This window comes from Perissodus microlepis, chromosome 10 (genome assembly GCF_051167445.1).
Source record: "Perissodus microlepis isolate ML-2025 ecotype Zambia chromosome 10, ASM5116744v1, whole genome shotgun sequence".
Taxonomy (NCBI): Eukaryota; Metazoa; Chordata; class Actinopteri; order Cichliformes; family Cichlidae; genus Perissodus; species Perissodus microlepis.
The window spans coordinates 4,456,255-4,476,197 of NC_140470.1; the positions used below are offsets into that span (position 1 = coordinate 4,456,255).

Consider the following 19,943-nt stretch of genomic DNA (forward strand, 5'->3'; position numbering starts at 1 on the left):
TATTTCATAAAACTTGATGTGTTTAAAAAAAGTAATAAGGATAGATGCAGCTCTTAAGATCAAGAACAGTACTTACTGTATTGCTGTATTGTAATAGTAACCAAAACAATTTAAAATGTAACATCATGTATAGCATACAAGAAATAAAATAAATGAGGCAAACAGAAACTCTACAGCTATCCTTCTCACAGAAGTATTCACCGTTAATAATAATAATAATAATAATAATAATAATAATAATAATAATAATAATAAACTATTTCCTCAGCTGTATGAGCATAACATCAGAAACAAATCCACTACGGGTCATAACACTTACTAGCACAAATGCATTGCTTTAGTAGAACTGTTATTTGTAAATAAAATGTTACTTACATTAAAATCTCTTTAACATCAGCATACAAGTCCTCCGTGCAACACAGTCTTAATATGTGAATTTGGTAGGGCATGTCAACTGGGTAGGAGATGGACCTTGAAATCAGAGGTTACAGTGAAGAAAAATGAAGTTATCTATCCAATTTCATTAAGAAACTACAAATTGAATTTTGTTTTAAACCCTTTTAATTTCAAATTACATACAAAGTTAAGTTGATATAATTACCAAAATTATTAAGTCAACACACCCCAACAAAATAAAGTTTTCAATTTAAAAGATTTATCTTAATCAATAACTTTAAGCCATGCATTTAAGTGGTGGTAACGGGTCTGATGAATTACTTTTTAGAGTGCAACAAAGAAACTGTAGAAAAACGTCAGTAAACCTCCCATGTACAGAATTTAAAAATCTGCTAACATAAAACAGAGACTTCCTTTCTCTTTGGGAGGGAGAGGTTAGGAGTAATACATTGATCAAGTTGAACATCAGGTAAAAAAGCCAGACTTTAATTGCAGTTCTTGTAAGCTTATTTCCCCAAATACATTTATATACTAGGATCATAGATTTTCCCTTTAACACCATGAGGAGGTCTGTAGTGGAGTTTCTAAAATCTAAATACTATACGTTTTTTGTTTGGCATACATTTTCTTTCATTAAAAAGTGAAAGGCATTTCTATGATGTTTTGGGAGTATGTTTGTTTCACTGGCTGGAATGTTTGTCAAGGAATTTTTCAGATTACTTAGGTAACCGCTGACACAGCTGTCATGCTAGTTAATAAAGTCTGATTTTTCCCTGCTCTTGTAAATGGGAGAAATCTGCACCAGATTTGAAGTGAACATCCTGAGTGTAATACAACTGTATTAAAATATCCCAAAAGTATTGTAGAGGACCATGGTCGAATACATGCTTGCTATACACATGTGGATGCTTGCAAATTACTATACAATAACATGTATAGCCTAATATTTCACCATTTCAAGGCAATAAGATGGTGCAGTGTGGAAAGAAGGTCTCATTTAATGAAATGTTGTTTTTGTTTTGCTTTGTCCTTTTGTGCTTTTTCAGCCTCTTGTGTCTGAAGTGGGAAATGTGAGGAAATGAAACTATGGCAGGAAACCCTCTTTTTGCTCTCGTATAGTTTTTCTTATCTTTACGCTTTTTCTGTGAAATTTTACGTTGAGTTATTCTCCAACTCATTAATGCTTCTCATCCCTAAGCTGCTGAACAGGAACGAGCTTTTTCTTTCATTTTTTTCTGTTCCTTTTTGGTTGCCCTCTCTCTCATTGCCAGGCTTCCTGTTTACTTCCATATGCTCCTCACTTCTTACTGTCTGATCTCCCCACCTCTGCAGGAGTCCACTTAGCTTCATTCCCAGCATTGAGCCCTACTGGGAGGGGCTGGACGCAAGCAGGTACAGGTCCCAGTGTTATGGTCCTCAGTGAGTGTGCAAACCATTGTCCCTTTGTTCTTGCACACTATATACCCTCCTTCACTTTGGTTCAGCACCTCAGACTCTTGACCCGTCTGCATGCTTCTGGACAACTACAATCAGGCAACAACAATACTGGTCGTAGTCTTTCGTTCATGAGCGGTAAAGGAGCTTCATTTTAATCTCTGGGGAAAAATTAGAATATATTATTCAGGATAGAAGAAGTAGATAATGGGACTCTTTTTCATGTGTCACAGTGAATGAATCACAATTATCTTTCATTATATTGCTCTATATTACTCTATATTACTGTCCTTTATTTTTTTAGATTTATTGCAGTTACTGAGGGAGTTTGTAGTTTTCCTTCTGCCTCCAGTCTTCTTGCTAAGTTAGGCTCACTCCTTGGCCAGAGTATACTTGCAGAGTAATTTCAATCTTCTTATTTAATGAAGGCCAGCGCTTAGACCCTGTTACAGAAGTACAATACATACATGTAATGACCACTCATTATTAAAATGGTGATTCATTCAGTGAAAAATTTAGTTCAAGGCAACTGATCTTTTAAAATTCTTTATATTGTGAACTTGATATTCCTGATGTTTTAAATGTAAGAGATATACAGTCTCGATCAAAAGTTTAAGACCAATTGAAAAATGGCAAAAAATCATATTTTGCATGTCTGGCTCTTAACAAGGTTCCAAGTAGAGCTTCAGCATGCAACAAGAAGAAATGGGATTGAGACAAAACATTTTTGAGCATGTAATCTATAGAAAACTACGCTTAAACTGAAACAGGCTGTTTTGCAGATGATCAAAAGTTAAGGACCACACCTCCAAAAGAACCCCCGTAAACCCCCCAAAACAGAAATCAAAGTTCCAAGCATGAACTCAGTAATGAGTAGCTCCACCGTTATTGTTGATCACTTCAAAAATTTGTTGCAGCATGCTTGATGCAAGTGAGTGGGAACATTTCTCCAAGTGGTGAAGACAGCCACACGAAGGGCATCTACTGTCTTCCACTGAAGGAAAAAGCACCCCAGACCATTATGGTGCCCCCTCCACTGTGGTGCATAGAAAACATCTCAGGTGACATCTGGTTGTCATGCCAGTAACAATGGAAACCATCAGGACCATCAAGGTTAAATTTGTTCTCATCAGAGAATAAAACTTTCTTCCACCTTTCAGTGTCCCATGTTTGGTGCTCTCTTGCGAAGTTCAAGCAGTCAGTTCTGTGTGTTCAAGTATAACGCTACAGAACTTTGGAGCCTTTGAAGACGTTTTTTGTTTTTGAACCCCTTCAGTCTCAGACGCAGTCTGATGGTTATGGGGCTGCAGTCGGCACCAGTAACTGCCTTTTTGGGTCTAATTTGGGTCGAGGATCGTCCAGAGTCTTGATGAACAGCCAACTGGATCCTCCTGGTCAGTGTTGGTGAATTTCTTTTGTGTCTTCCACTTGACTTTTTTGTTCCATAACCCTCAGGATCATTTAAGAAATTCCAAATGACTGTCTTACTGCGTCCCACCTCAGCAGCGATGGCGCGCTGTGAGAGACCCTGCTTATGCAGTTTAACAACCTGACCATATTCAAAAAGGGAAAGGGTTTTTTTGCCTTTGCCATCAGAATGTCATGACAGTGTGACTACCTGACAGAAAATGACAATGAATCCAGATTTTTGCACAGATTTGGCCTTTTAAAGGCATGTGGTCCTAAACTTTTGATCTGCTGGAGAACAGCCTGTTTCAGTTTAAGAGTTGTTTTCAATAAATTGCCTGCTCAAAAAAATGTTTTGTCTCACTCCCATTTCTCCTTGTTGCATGTTGAAGCTCCACTTGGAACCTTTTTTCAAGTGGTCTTAAACTTCTGATCGGGACTCTATGTTGCTCAGTTATGTGAATTGTATGTCCAAGTCTTATAGGCCTTCTTTAATGACAAAATAAACCATTTTTGAAAAATTAAGTGCGGTGGCTGGTAATAAGGAGGTACACCTCAGCTGAAGTGTTTCAGGAAAATAAGATGCACTAAGCATTGTCCTGGGGCAACAACAGCTTCTTGCAACCTTCAGAAAATCTCAATCTAGATGTGGATGAGCTGTTTTAAATGTTTGTTTTCAAACTCACTGCAAGTAAAACAGAAATTAGCCCTGGCTCTATCCAAACCACTTTATATGTTAAAATAGACAGACACAGACTTTTGGAAACTTTGACACAGACACCCATGTTTTCTTCTTGATTGTGTCTTTTAGTAACTCGTTTGATTTCCTTAACTTGTCCTGCCATTGACTCTTCTAAGAAGTAACCTTCTGCTTAACACCAGCTCATGGCTTTCTACCATTTGCAAATGGTCATGTAATTTCACTCACTTTTTTTGCCTTGTGACTGTGGACGGGCTATATTTCTGAAGCTCTGTTAAACTAATGTGAAAATGTATTGATGAAGACAGGTCTCATCGCCTGCATATCCATAAGCTGTGGAGTTGTGAAGCTGTGGATAATGATCCATTTAGGAGATTCATCCATTACTTCTAACTGCTGAGTTTCCAGAAGCCTAAACAAACCAGTTTGTACTATAAGGATAAATATGTCAGTAACTAATATGTTCAATTCGATTTAATTCAGTTCAGTTTAATTTACAATATATAGTGCCAAATCAAACAACAGTTGCCTCAAGATGCTTTATATTGTAAAGTAAAGACCCTACAATAATACAAAGAAAACAGAGAAACCCCCAACAATCATATGATGCTCTTTGAGCAAGCACTTTGGCGACAGTAGGAAGGAAAAACTTTTAACAGGAAGAAACCTCCGGCAGAAACAAGCTCGGAGAGGCAGCCACCTGCCACGACTGGTTGGGGTGAAGGGAGAAAGATGAGTCGAAGACACGCTGTGGAAGAGAGCCAGAGATTATTAATAACTAATGATTACATGCAGAGTGGTGTATAAAAAACTTTTTCACAGTTTCTGAAAAAGGTGAATAAAAAAGCCTTCAGCAACCTAGACCTATTGCAGAATAACTAAGGGAGGATTCAGGGTCACCTGATCAAAAATGATTTTGATAAAAATGTTTTAAACCTAATGCTAAAAGTAGAATGGATGTCTGTCTCCCAGATTCAAACTGGGAGTTGGTTCCAGTGAAGAGGGCCTGAAAGCTTAAGGCTCTACTTCATATTCTACTTTCAAATACGCTAGGAACAACAACTAAGGCTGTGCTCTGAGAATGAAGTGCTCTAATGGGGTAAAACAATACTAAAAGGTCATTAAGATGAGCCTGATTATTCAAAACCTTGTATATAATGAGAAGGATTTAAATTCAATTCTGGATTTAGCAGGAAGCCAATAAGTATGCTGTCTCTTTCTAGTCCCTAATAAGTATCTTCTCTCTTGCAAGAGAGGCAGGGAGCTTATATTCAAACCACAGTGTATACAAACCAGCCATAATCATATAAGGAACTCCAGCAGCATTACAGCTATGTAGGTCTGATAACAGATTTATGAATATTATCAGCAATATTTGTTACCATAACAACAACTAACTTCTACTAAATTTTATATCGTTTTCAACCAATATTGCTTGCAAGAAATAATACCTAACAAAGATCCTGGTTCATCAGAGACACCATCTTTCACATGGTTTAGAAATACAATGTTGTTGTCTACACACATTTCTAACATCGATTGATTAGGTGTTATTGTAATGATAAACACATTGTTGTTACATTTAATGAGAAGTACTCATGACTTCAAATAGCAGATGGTATTTTTCAGTGAAGGTAGCTACTGAAACCTGGTACCTTTAACATGTATTGCATGTGACATTGCCTACTATACTGTTTATTTAGGTTATAACAAACAGACCTGCTATAAATGACTTTTATCACTAAATAAAGGGATTGTGGCTTCAAAGAAATTGTGGTTTCATTTCCTTTTTCCTATAGCGCTCTAGTAGAAATTTCTAACAAGAATTTGGTTAGAAAGACTTTGATAACATCAAAGTGTCTCAGTTTCTTGTTATATACAAGCACAAGTTATATACTGTAACTTGTAATCTTTTAAAAATTTTGAATTTGGTCAAGACCTCTCAGATATCATATAGAAGGATAGATACCAAAATTGTTCAAACACTTGCAAAATTGGCACAAAATAGTATGTATCCCAACTAGTGGGATACCCTTCACTGGGTATGGTGATTGAATTATCCTTTCAGCTAGTTTTGACAAATGTGGCTAATCATTCACTCCAAGCTCTGATATTCTTAATTTTCTATATATGTCATCAATCAAAGTCTCTCCTTTCTCACAAATCAGTCATAGCTCTACCATACTAGAGCTTTAACAGTGTTGGTCAGTACAGCCACTTCATACTTGTTACTACAGTGTTGCTCAAAATTTATTACTAACTGATAACCATTGGGTTTTACAAACAGCTCTCTGTTTCTAATATCAGCGAGTGTGGTGAAAATATTTATTTATTATTTATTTATTTAGTTTTGGGGTATCATGTTTCTTTGGTTTTTTTGTGCTCCTGACAGTGCTTTGTAATGGGAAAATGTGACGTCATACTGCAATGGAATTCAACTTTTGAATGAATTAAATTTTCATTGGTAGTAAAATTGTACCGTACACGTACTGGTTTGCCTTTAACTTTAGGAAATGATAATGATGAAGTAGAGCTAAAGTATCAGGTATAAAGTGGGGGATGGTATAGAGGGAATGAAAGAAGGTAAAATGCAGTAATATGGCATATGATATAAGCATTCTGCAACTAAGGCATCCCATTATAAGACTAAATGTTAAACCGCTTTTAAAACCAATAACATAAACAGTTATAAATCTAACAAATTACAGATAACTACTAGTAGTTCTTGGGTCCGGTACACAGTCTTTTACTGCAATGATTAAAACTGGTCTATGCACATGCCTTCAGGGAAGACATATTGAGTGTTCGTGTGGGTACCAATAAACCAGTTTGTTGTTGTCAGAATTATGCATGAATTTAATGATTTTGTGTATTGTACAGTTTAGTTGATATTCCCTTCTTGTGTGCACTTTAATTACTGCTTTGGAAACAAACATTTGTCTTCTGTCACCAAACCTCTACATCTACACTCCATTCACTTTCACTTTTGAAAAAAAGTTACGATGTGTCCAGTATTGTCAAGATGTTTTTTCACTTACCAAATTCATATGAAACTTGATGGAGAAGTGGAACGCTGACAAAGGAAGAAACTGTTACATTTTGGTTTGACTTACTTTAAAATTGTGGGATAAAGCTTTAGTCTCGTCGGAGGAGTGCCTTCTCTGAGTTTGAAAGTTTGCATATTTGTTGTTCTAGTTTAACTGCCTAAAAATAAACAGGAAATGTATCTTGCTGAATTTCTGTTTGCTAATGATTCATGATCACTGCTTTGACTTAGAACTTGGAATCCTGTAAATGGGGTCTAGTTTTTCTTTCTTTAATCCATGTTTTGTTCTGGTGTAGTTGGATTCATCTCCAGCACCATCAGTAAACTGTTATTTTGTAAAGAAGTACCATTTTAAATGATCACTTCATCTGTATTGTTTTCCATAGGTCATCGTCAGGAAAGGTGAGCCCAGAGAGCATTCGTTCAAAGGCATCTCCATCAGAATCATCTGAAGATAGTCATGACCAGCGTGGAAAAAAACCACCCCCAAGTCCAGGGAAGAAGGAGGAATTATCTCTATACAAAAAGACCAAAAGAGCAATAACAAGCAAGAAATACAGCATCCCCAAGCATGAAGCTGAAGCAACAACACCCATTGAACTCATCAGTCGAGGCCCAGATGGACGTTTTGTTATAGATCCTACAGACAGAGAAATGTCTGTCAAACCCCGGCGAATTGAGGGCTTCCCATTTGTGGAAGAATCAGACCTATATCCTGAATTCCGACAGTCAGATGAAGAGAATGATGACGCTAGGGCTCTTCCACCAGTTATGCCCCCCTTGCGGCCTCACCAGATCTCTCCTATCTCCAGTCAGGAATCCTATCTGCAACCTCCAGCCTACAGCTCTCATTTCCACAGGCCCTTCGAAGGTATGACCATCATGGAGAGCAGTCGGCTCCAGGCCACTGGGCAGATCCGAGGCTCTCTCCACCACAGGGCTTTTTATGGCTATCTAGGTCCTCCTGGAGATCATGATCCTCCACCTCCTTTTTACATGCCAGATACCAGCCCACTTAGCTCTGTCATGTCCTCCCCTCCATACCTTGCTGAGGGTCCTTTTGGCCACGCTATGATTCCTGAAGAAATGGGAGAAAGTGATTTTCCGCAATATGCTGTCTCTGGTTTTCCACTTCCACTGACCCTCACCTCTTCCATTCGTTCTCCAGAGATTTGGCAGGGATTGGATTTTACCTTTGCAAGTTTGGAGGGACCCCAGTTCATTTTTCCACCACATCAACCTTTGCATCTCCGCCACGATTCTCCCTATCCCCCTCCACCTCATGTTCTTCCCCTTAGTGCTATCCAGCCCTCCTCTCTTCCAATGCCCACTTATCCAGCTGTCCTGCCACTGGAGGCCCCAAAGAGCCACTCAAGCAAGTCTCCCAGCAAGGCCAGGCCTCATGGCTCCCCAGCCAAGCATTTAGCTATGCAAGAGGCACATTTAGGGCAGCTAAGACACACAAGCCATGGAATGGGTGTGCCGGTTTTGCCTTACACCGATCCAATGGCCCATATTGTTCCTAGCACATTCAGTAGCTTGGACACACGATGGTTTGAAACCACTCCTCATTTCAGTCCCAGACATGCTCGTAGGATGGATTCTGGCATGCATCAGGTGGTTCTTCAGCCCTCTCGCCTCTCACCCCTCACCCAAAGCCCCCTTAGCTCTCATGAGGGCTCCCCAGAGATAGTAGTTCGTCCCAGGCCACGTCCCGGCATTGTCCAACCTACTATACCTTCAGAGATGTCTGAGATTACCCTCCTCCCTCCTTCCACAGCCAGCTTCTCAAGAAGATCTTCTCCCTCCTCCTCACCTGCTCAAGCCCAGGGTAGCAGGAGAACAAGCCCCAGCTACCATTCCCACATGGCCTTTGCCACCTCTGCAACCAGCTACCCAGCTTCCCAGTCTCCATCACCCCCCATGGAAAGCAGCAACATATTTGGGCAGATGCCATCTCAAAGGAGGACTGAGGAGGAGATCCTTCCATCGGAGCCTTCTCCACCCCAGTTGTCAGCTTCAGGGTAGGTCCATAAGGATTACAGAGCGGGATACCATTTGAGTCATCTGCCCCAATCCATAATGCTTTGGTTTGTGAAGTTGCTCTGATATTTTTGTTTCTGAAGTGCTATGTACTAATCATTATTTCCTAAAGTCATCTCTGTGGCAAATTAATTTTATAGTTTAGCTTATGCTTTTTTCATTTGACTTAATGAAAATGAAAGTTTTATGGTGGAAGGAAACCATTTTGTTCGGATTCATTTGATGAACTCTAGAGTTTTGTTTTTGATTTCCTTTTTTTTTTTAAGTTTAGCTTCAATTTGGTCAGTGCTGCTTTTCATGTCAGACATAAACTTACTCACCCACTGAATCTCTGAAGCACTGTTTCAAAATATTCACCTGGAAATGTACATCGTAAATTTTCATGTGAAAATGCTAAAAGTAAGTAAGTAAGTAAATTAAATGGTGAATTGACAAGAAAATGCATTTGCTTCACAGATTGCATTTCAGACCTTTAAGGGCTACAATCCATCTGGTTAAAAAAAATTAAAAACCATGGCCAGTCAAATGCTTTTTTGGGGGGGGGGCAGGCCCCTGAAAGCCTGGTAATATGCAGACATCACCACGGGATCCCTGTTTTTCCATCTGTATTATGTTACCCTGCTTTCACCTAACAGGAGGACTCTCATAATATCCACCAAGTCAGTTCCCCAGAGAAAACACCCATTGTTATGTCCAGCTCCAAGCCTTTGAAGATGCCTTTATCATGCAGAGGGATGAGTTCATCGTGGCAGGCCCTGCGGCCCATCCTCAGCCTTTGTAACTTGATTGCATGACCAATTCTCCCTTACTGTCCAATCTTTCAGATTTTTTTTCCTACTCTACGTTCCTCCCCCATTATATAACCCACGTCTCCCCAACTCCCTTAAACGCCTTCAGGTCATCCAGGTCTGACTACCAAGGGAAGGTTGTTGGGCAAAGTGTGTCACAGGGCCTGTCCGCTTCTCATGTACTGCAATGTCTCCATCATTATCAAGTAGGGGCAGTGTGGTGGTTCTTGATGGCTCCTGGAGTCTTACCTGCTTTGTTTTTGATTGATCTCAGCTATCTGGGCAGCGTTGTTGTGACCAGGTCCTCTACACCGCAATAGGTAAGGGTTGGATCCATGTCTGAAAGGGGGGGGTTAGCAGGTGGGACTTTTTTGATCACCTCGTCCTTTAAAGGGGAATACAAGCCTTTGAGTCTTTGAGTTGTTCCTTACTTCAGTCAACACATGTAGCTGATTTCAGTTCTTTCTTTTTTTCCCTTTATGTCAAAGTGGCTATGCATTTTAAGTTCTGCAGTCTTAAGTACATTATGCATTCTGACTGATATGCATATGCCATCTGTAAGATAATAGATCAGGTCAGAAATGTCTCACCAACATGTTTTCATGCTTGAGTTGTTTGCTAACTGACCACAATCACAAAAACTTTAACCCTGTAAATCTGTTAAGGATACCAAATCACAGATGGATATATCCTTAGTGTATATATCTCATGAAAACATTTAAAAGTTTTTATTTACGTCACTACATATAACCTTAACCAAATTACTTCAGCAAAGATCAGCTGGCACTTATACAATGCTTGATGGTCCAAGTACATTTCACTTATCCTTTCTGTTTCTTTGACACACACACCTACACCCACACACACACACACATACTTTTGAAAAGCACACTCCAGCAGTAGTAATAGTTAATGTTTTTAGGCCTTTTGTACCTGAGTTGAGACAGGACTTGCAGCCCGGGACACAGTACCATGTCGTATGCTCGAGTCCAACTGAACTGCACGCAGCTCATGTTTTTCGGGCATGGTATGCAAAAGTCACCTGAGTAAAATGCACTGAACTAAGTGCATTAAAGGGGTTAAATGCGCTTGGCTAAGTAATGGGTCAGCATCTATGAGTATGCCTTTAACCCTCATTAATGGTCACCATATTGGTTGTTGTGTGCGCAACAACTCTGATGTTTTCATAGCCCTATAGCCATTTATTTTGACATGGTGCAGTCTTCCCCTGAACAATAGGTCAGCACCTCAAGAAACCCTCTACACCAGTAGTAGTATAATAGTAGAAAAAGTCAAGAATCAAGCAAAGCGAAGAATTTTATTCAAAAAGTTCTCCAGAACATCTGTTCCATCTATTGCAGCTTCTCCCTCTCTGTAATGTGGGAATCTTGTTCTGCTGTATCACTGAAATATACCGCTAAAAACTAAACCACTTGTCCACTTGTGTGGGGACTGCTCTTCCTCATGCCGCTGAACTCTTATTCAAGATAATTTATCTGGATTTCAGAAGTGGGGCCAAACCTCCATACATGTCCCTTCCGGTTCTCTACAAGCTGTTTGTTCTCGTTTTTGCGCCTCACCCTCACTCCCTCCCTTTTACAATGATTTAACTACTCATTAGTACATGGGGATCTGCCTGGCCCGGGGGCTGCTGCCAGTTCTCTCTGAGGCCTTCCCCAAGCCGCAGCCTCAATTCATGATCACATCATCTGCCATTATCTACTAGAAATGCTGTCAAACTTATGAGGATGTGGTCCCAGCCAGTGAATCAAGCTTTGTTATTAGAAATACATTTATGGGTAGCTTTTGGTAAAGATTGAACTGGGCTACAGTGGTCCCTTATTTATCGCAGGAGTTACATTCTAAAAATAACCCGCGATAGGTGAAATCCGCGAAGTAGCCAACTTTATTTTTTAAAGTTATTATAGATGTTTTAAGGCTGTAGAACCCCTCACCACACACTTTATACACTTTTCTCAGACAGGCATGAACATGTTCACACTTTTCTCTCTTGTTTAAACTCTCAAAGTTAAAACCTTCGTAGAAAAATAAGTCCAGTATTATAGAATGAAACCAAAGATCAAACCCTGTTTTCAGGTCCAGAACATGGGAATAGAGCAGCTGCCAGAGAATTCAACATGAATTCAATGAATCAATGGTACAGAAGTAGAGGAAGCAAGAAGAATGAGTTGAGTAAAGTTTGACTTATCTGACTGTTTTGTTTTGCTTAATGCGCCTCAACGGGCGATCGTGGCTCAAGAGTTGGGAGTTCGCCTTGTAATCGGAAGGTTGCCGGTTCGAGCCCCGGCTTGGGCAGTCTCGGTCGTTGTGTCCTTGGGCAAGACACTTCACCCGTTGCCTACTGGTGGTGGTCAGAGGGCCCGGTGGCGCCAGTGTCTGGCAGCCTCGCCTCTGTCAGTGCGCCCCAGGGTGGCTGTGGCTACAATGTAGCTTGCCATCACCAGTGTGTGAATGGGTGGATGACTGGTTGTGTAAAGTTATTGTATCCAAACATACAAAGATCAGTAACTTCCACACATGTGTGTAGTTATTCAATGTCATGTGGTCATTCCAAGTGAACTTTTGTATTGGGATACCACACATTATTGTGTATATCACTTAGTGATTCCAACTAGTAGATATTCTTGTCAAAAGACTTTGTAAAAATTCAGTGATTGCTTTTGCTGAAACAAAACAAATTCCAAGAAATGTTAAAAAAAAAGATAATTTTTACATTGAAATATGTTGGCATCCACACACAGATATACAGACACACCCAACACTCAATTAGGTAGAAGAAGAATCAATACTTCAGTATTTCACTTTCGTGGCTACTGCAACAAAAAAAGAAAGTAAAAGTGATTCATTAGATAAGAATGAAACCTTCATACAATAGGAGGCTTAAAATGCACGTATTGTGGTATGCAGTGTTAAAGATTTTCTGTACTGGTCTTTGTGGCAGATGAGTACAAACGTGTTACGAAACTGTTCAGTTGCATGTACAGCAAGTAGTTCAGAGGTTGGCCAGGATCCATGAATTATCCATAGCCATTCACCACAGCCACAGTCATTTGAATGACTTTTTTATTAGCTGGTAGAGGAACCCAAACAGTGTGTTGATTCAGTTTAGATTAAAATAGTATCAACAATGTAAAATTCCATTGGCACATAATATTGATGAATTCCCACAGCTAAGAATTCAATTTTCAGATCACAGAAACACCTCCCTCCTGCAACATGACAAGTGCAGGCCTAACTAATGCAGTCCCTCCACATTTCTTCTTACCACTCAGATAGATGTTGCTGTCCTGCCAACAGACCTGAAGGCAGGCAAGGGGATCTGGCAAGGTTTGACTAAACGTAACTTCATTAAGTGCTTCAGACTACTCTCACTGTGCTTCGTTTGAGTCTTAACCAGTTAACCAAGCTTGTTTATATTATTTTCCAAATGCCTCACATTCCTGGTTATTTTCTGAATTGTTATAGTTTCCTTGCTCCGGGTAGTAGAACCGTCAGCAGGATTGCCTTGCAAAGATTCTGCCTTGCAAAGACCATATGCCAAAAAAAAACCATACAAAACAAAAAGGAGCTTTTTCACCTTCATATAAATCACAGTGAGCAAGAATAATACATTTCTCAGCAAGTTTAAAACAAAACAAAGCAAGAGCTGCAGCAGCACGAAGAAATCTGAATCCATACTGAATCCATGATCCAGTAGTTCATGTAGTTAGCACTCATCAGCAAATAATGGCGATATCAGAATTCATTTCAAGATGTCCAGAACAAGACCTGCTTATTTTGCTTTACTCACCTTACGGTGCCCGATCCAATTATTTTTGTGCATTTTGGTATGCCTACCAGCTACCGCCAGCTGGCGTACAAAATTGTTACTCATTTTTCACTATGTCAAGACAAAGCAGAGCACACTGCTAACTGCTTGGCTTTTGGGAGTAACTTTGCATCCAAATGCAGGAAATCAAAAGTTCAATGCACTTCAAGAATATAGTTTGATGTACAGCCTGTTTTCCTTTCATACCTTATCTGATGGATTAACCATAGTTTATGTTCAGCTGTCTCTTGTGAGCTGGTTGTTTTTGTCAAATTTCTTATGTATCAGTATTGCTCAGAGTGTAGCTGTACTCTGCCTTTTTGGCTAGTTCCCAAGTTTGTCTCACCACAAGACTGAAAAAAAAAAAAAAAGAAATGTCAGGACCCAAAATGATCTTTTCTCAACTTCTAAGCTGAAGAAGGTTGCCTATTCAGCTGGAGTCCGGATTATCAACTAGCAACCACCTGTCAGCTTCAAAGTGATGCCTGGAAAGCAAATCACTTCCTGTGTAGACTTAGTTAACAGGAATAATTTAGTTACATAAAGTATTCCCTGTGACAAGCAAATCTGAATACCAAGGCAGTAAAGGAATTCTACTTGATAAGATGACTTAAAACAATCAGGCTACATTAAAGGTGAAATTAAGTCCAGTTTAAAGCAATCTAATTAACCCTCAAGTCACAAAGCTATTTTAGCATCTAAATATACGAAGTAAGGACACGACCCTCTCATATTGGATACAGGACTTTTTAAAAAGTGATTTCCATTTTTTATACGTATGCTCGTTTCTTTTTCTTACTGTATATTTTTTATTGTTTCTTTGCAAAAGGAGTTAAAAACAAAAATTACACCTGCACAGTTTATTTAGCATCCTCCTCTGACACTTCCCTGGAAAACAAATTGTCTTTGCTTCAATAAAAATAGAAAATAATACATTTAACAGGTTATGTTTGAGGGACTGATCTATACCTAGATGGTAGTATAATTTTAACACCAAAATGTTGAACTCAGTCTATAATGCTTTGATCAACAACAATCTACAGTCCAGTAGAGCCACATTTGGGGTGTTCTTGCATATTTTATCAATTCCATTGATAGGTGCTTCATTAATTAAAAACAATCTTGTATGTAGATGTGTAATGTAGAAAAGGATTTGTAAAGAAAGACTTGAAAATGTTTGGATTGCTGACATATCTGAAAGAAATTACTTATCTAATTATGGAAAGATAACAGATAATATAAAATAAAGTAATAGCAGTGAGGTTCTGTGCAAGGTGACACTGCTTTGTCTTTCAAACACAATTTGCAATACAACCTGTGCTCTGGGCACACATTGCAGATGCATCGCAGAAATATCCTGATCACCTCCTTAAGGGCCCACCTCTATGGGAAGGATTCATGTACACAATAGTGTATCAAAATAGTCTGAAATTTAATAATCTTCATGTTCTGATGTTGACAATCGTTCATTTGAGCCAGTTTATCAATTTGGCATTAGCAAAATTATCTCCCTCAAAGCTTTTGCATTGTTTTTGCAGAAAGTCTTGCTACTCCAAGTATGTCTATCATGGTTAAAAAAAAAAAAGAACAACATCAGACTGGAGAGAAATGTAGTTAGATGGTAACACAGAGAGGGAAGAAAGTCAAAAAGTAAAACTGAGGGTAATGAACTACCAGAAGGCGGCATTGCAGACATCAACGATAGCTACTAGTACCTTGGATCCTGAATGGGAACCATGAAGAGGCCACTTGGAAAGCCCCAAATACCTTCAGAGAGTAAGGGAAGTCCTGAGCAGTCTGCTGAATGGGAAGAACAAGTCCTGGCAGTCAACACGTAAGCCTTACCAGTTATCCTGCTGGGATAATAAGCCGGAAAAAGAGGAAGAGAGAACCCACTGACATCAAGACAAGAAAGTTCTTTACGATGCATAAAGGGTTTCACCCCAAGTCCAGTACCCTGAGACAGTATGCTAAGCAAAAGGAAGGAGCCTGAGGACTAGTGTCTGTCCAAACCACTATCCAGGATGAAGCAACAAACATCGATAAGTACATCAGGAAGATAGCCACAGCCAGTCATGTGCTTAGTGAATATCTCAGGCAGCATAAACTGAAGAATTAAGAGGAGGAAATGGGCACCATAATGGAAGGACAGACTCCTGCATGGTATGTTCCACAGGCAGATAGAAGACGTGACTGACATGAAGAAATCCTACCAACGGCTAGACCAGTCACTCTCAAACTGTGTGCGTACCATTGCTGGTATGTGGGCTCCCTCTAGTGGTACGCGGAAGTCTCCAAAAACATTTTTAAGATTAAATAATGTACCATGTTCTGACTGAGGGATTTCTGAAAAATTAAAACGTACAGCTCTGCTATCACTTCCGACATAAATGAAGACAGAAAACTAAACAGCAGTGATGTTTGCAGGGTTACTGAAGTTGGACTAGCTGGTATATAATGATGTGCTATGTGATCGCTAGCGACACCGCTATGTTAGCATAACATAAACACAGTGAAGCTGGAGGATGAACGCTAACTTTTTTCCACTTGATAAAAGTTAACGTGAGGATTCCCGATGGTTAGGAAGAAATGCAATCGCATGGCAGGATGCTGTAAACGGACCAAACTTTAGTCAGGAGAACAACTGAGATAATCCATCCACAATACAAGGTTAGTCATTAATTTACTGCTGCATGGGCTGGGCTGTAGTTACATCCTAAGGTTTTAACAATTAAGCATTAAAATGAATAGTGGTAATAAAAACCAAGAGAGGCCAACAGTGATCTTTTTAGGGGCTTGTTCACATTAAATAGAACAAGATACAAAGCATTAAAACATGTTAAAACCACAACAGCCTTAATAAACGCAGAGCAGTTTAGGGTTCATACATCATACGATTGCAGTACAGTTGTTATTATTGTCACTTGTCACATCCTGTTTATGACAGTTAAAATAAATAACATTCATATAAGAAATAAAATCGTCTCTGGTAAACTGTATATGGTGTTAAATAGGCCTACTACTGTACTTTAATGTCGGTCATAAGGGCGGTGCTTTAAGAGCCATGTATTTTATGAGGTGGTAGTCATTGTGAAAAGTTTGAGAACCACTGAGCTAGATCAAGCTGGACTGAAAGACAGCGCAGCGGAACTAATCATGGCCACACAGGAACAAGCTCACGATCAACCAACCAGACAGAGAAGTGGTGGACAATCAGAGGAAGAAGGCTGCAGTAATAGAGTAGCTATACCAACTGACAGCAAAAAAGAAGACTGGACGTTTGAGAAAAACCAAGGGCTGAGAAAAGTGCTAAAGAAGGAGGGTGTGGAGGATGAAGGCAACAGTTGCCCCTGTAGTAACTGAGGGACCTGGGGCAGTGACCCCCACAATGGCCAGGTGGTTCACCTGAGATCTCTGTCAAGAAGAGTACAGTCCTAGGAACAGCAAAGAGACTGCACAGGAACCTGCAAGCTCCCAGGCATAAAGATGTGTGTGTGTGTGTGTGTGTGTGTGTGTGTGCGTGTGTGTGTGTGTGTGTGTGTGTGTGTACATACATACCTGGGGTCATAAATGATGTCACAGAACTTTTACCCCACCAATATGCAAACTGGTGTGAAAAACTATTAAAAGCTTTAACAGAAGTAGATTCATGGTAAGAAGTGTTTTGTATAATTGAGACTATAACAGACATACTTGTTACTAGTAATATGATCCCACTGCATCAGCCCAAGTTTAAGTCTAGTTAATATAAAATGAGCTAGTTCAAAATAAGCTAAGACAACTAAGATGGACTATTTTGTTTAGCCATTTGTATTAAAAATTGATCTTCAGTTTAAATATATCTGTTATACTTGGTTGAATCATTCCATTTTTACAGGCTGGTCTTCTTCTGCCTAAAGTTGTGTATGAATTTAGAGGGTTAGCTTTTGTCCAGTGGCATGCAAAAATAATTGTTACTTTAAAAAAACCATACAGGTTGATTTTGGTGTTTTGTCTCTTTGGCACTGAGTGACTCGATAAAAACAGTGACTGCGTGGACCTTTTCTTTCCTCCGCATAGACACTCTCTGTTCTCAGATCACTTTGTAAACATGCTTTTAGCATTCTCCTCAAGCGTGACACATTCTGCCATTTCTAAATAACAGATGCTTATATTGTACGACCCCAATTGAAAATATTTTGAAGGCAATAAAATATTTTGTAAGGTTGGCGTTGTGATGTCACCTGAAGCTGTGTGTCCACTGGGAGGAATAGTTGACAACTGTGTTTTCTTGTGGTTGTTTTTGTTTTTGCTTTAAAAATGAAGCAGACAGTGCTGTTGCATGTTCTTGGCAGTGATGAAATTGTTGCGTGTTTAAACTTCGGAGCTCAAAGTAATTTAAAATGTATTTTAGCTTTTAATAAAATTGCACTAGATTCCTAGAAAGTTTTTAAGAGCTATAGCGTAACGATAACCACGACCAGCACTTCCCACGAGCATTTCTATATAAATTAGGATAAAATCCTGGTGGACACATGGCCCTAATCCTCTACATAAAGCATCTGTAGAGAGCATGAATCAATTCATCTCCTGTAAGTATACAATTGCACTTGTAAGTGGACTGCAGAACAGTTCTCACTGCCATGTGACACAAGTGCCCTGCCAAAGCAGCTTCTGCACTTCTTTTTCTTCTAAAGAACCAATGTTTTATAAAAGCGGGGCAACCAGGGAGGATTGAGGTTCCCCTTAATCTTTGAGTTACCTGCCCAATGAAGTGCTTTTGAATGTATTCCCCTTTAAAGTCGTGTTCCATGTGCAAACTGCCATGCATGCTATCGCTAAATATTGCTCTTCCGTTTCAAAAAAGAAACAATTATATGGATAAATTCTTGTTACATTTGTTGTCCTGGTGCTTCGCTTTTCTTTGGCTTATTTTTCATTATGTGACTGTTCCCAAGTAGTCATTTTCCCCTCCCGCCATCTCTCCCCCTGTCAGCATGGTGAAGCCCATTGTAGACAGTATCCATGTCTATGAACACATATTGATGATGCTTTGTTGCTCAGCTGTGATTCTTCCCCTCTACTAACAGCATTCGGTTTCTCTCTGCAGCCACGGTGGGAAGATGGCCTCTCTGTAAAGCATATTGTTTTCTGTGCCTTGAGAGAATCAAGCGCGTGCTTGTGGCAGAAATCTGGGGGCTGCCTTGTCACATGTGCCTCTGTGAATGGGAGGGAAGTGATGAACAGCTGCGAAAAATGTACTTCACGCCAAGGAAACATTTGTATCTGTTATTTTCAGAGAGAAATGCCATACTAATTAGAGTAAACATTCAAATCTGCAGACTTATGAATTGGAAAGAGCATTTAGTAATCTTCATTTTGGAAACAGTTCCTCTGAAACCAACAGTGCAAGTCTTTTTAAGTGGAACTTTTCTCACTGACCTAATCTAGCCAATGGGATCAATAGATAGCTTCAGGAGTTGTGAAATACTCTGTTTTTCTTTGGATGAAAATTGTTTGGATCAATTTGAGCAAAATATCTTCAATGCCCCAGAAATTTCAAGGTGCATAATACTTAATGAAATCTGGATTTTATTTAGTGAAAAATTTTCATAGTAAATCCAGATGATGTATAAGGTTATAGTAGTCATAATCACATGGTTTTCTTATTGCAAAGCTTGGGTAAGCCTCAATAGGTGTCTCACATTGATCCTTTGGCAATGTGCTGCACCTCTTGCTTAGCACGAGCAGTGCTGTTTTGAGATTGTGTGGGTTATGTTGCACTCCGTAGTGCAGAAATACAGTTCACTGACCACGTTTAGCCTGGAGTTACCCCTTTTTTCCTCTTTCTCTCTTCTTTATTCAGAAAACGTCGAGGTGCGCAGAGTGCCCTTTCAGGGTCTGAGAGGATCGATGCACTGAGATACCAACGTATTAAAAAGGCCAAGAAGATGACTATGAACAACAATAACTCCAAGACCAGAAAGAAAGCAGGTGTGAACCACCATTCAATATTTGTTCTCATTTTCTCCACTGTTGAGGTCTCTATAGTGGAACAAGGTTCCGTTTTATCTTGAAAATGTCTTTGAAATGACCTGCTGCCATTTTCAGAAGATTGTCAAGCATGGAATTTTGAAGCTCGTCACCAGCTGGCATTTGGTCAGGAGCCTTTCCTGTCACATTCCAGCATCGTTTTAATGTGCAGGGCAGTGCGTTAGAATACCACCTTAAAGGAGAAAGTGTAACACCCCCCCCCCCTCCAAAAATCATGAAACATTACCCCAGACAACACGAGGTCCTTAAAAAAGATTTTTCTTCTTA

The 19,943-nt window shown here is 39.5% G+C and overlaps 1 protein-coding gene across 5 annotated transcripts in view; it reads left to right on the forward strand.

Moving 5' to 3' along the window:
• Window positions 1–19,943, forward strand: part of igsf9bb (immunoglobulin superfamily, member 9Bb) — a 152,031-nt gene that overhangs the window by 120,917 nt on the left and 11,171 nt on the right. For 2 of the 5 annotated variants that reach the window (XM_084941544.1, XM_084941545.1), the window contains exons 18-20: window positions 1,729–1,788; window positions 7,370–9,007; window positions 19,489–19,616. In XM_084941544.1, coding sequence (XP_084797670.1) covers window positions 1,729–1,788; window positions 7,370–9,007; window positions 19,489–19,616 — 1,826 coding nt within the window. Of the gene's footprint in view, window positions 1–1,728; window positions 1,789–7,369; window positions 9,008–10,088; window positions 10,135–19,488; window positions 19,617–19,943 lie in introns of those variants that run through there. The other 3 variants (XM_084941546.1, XM_084941547.1, XM_084941549.1) reach the window with 2 other exon arrangements.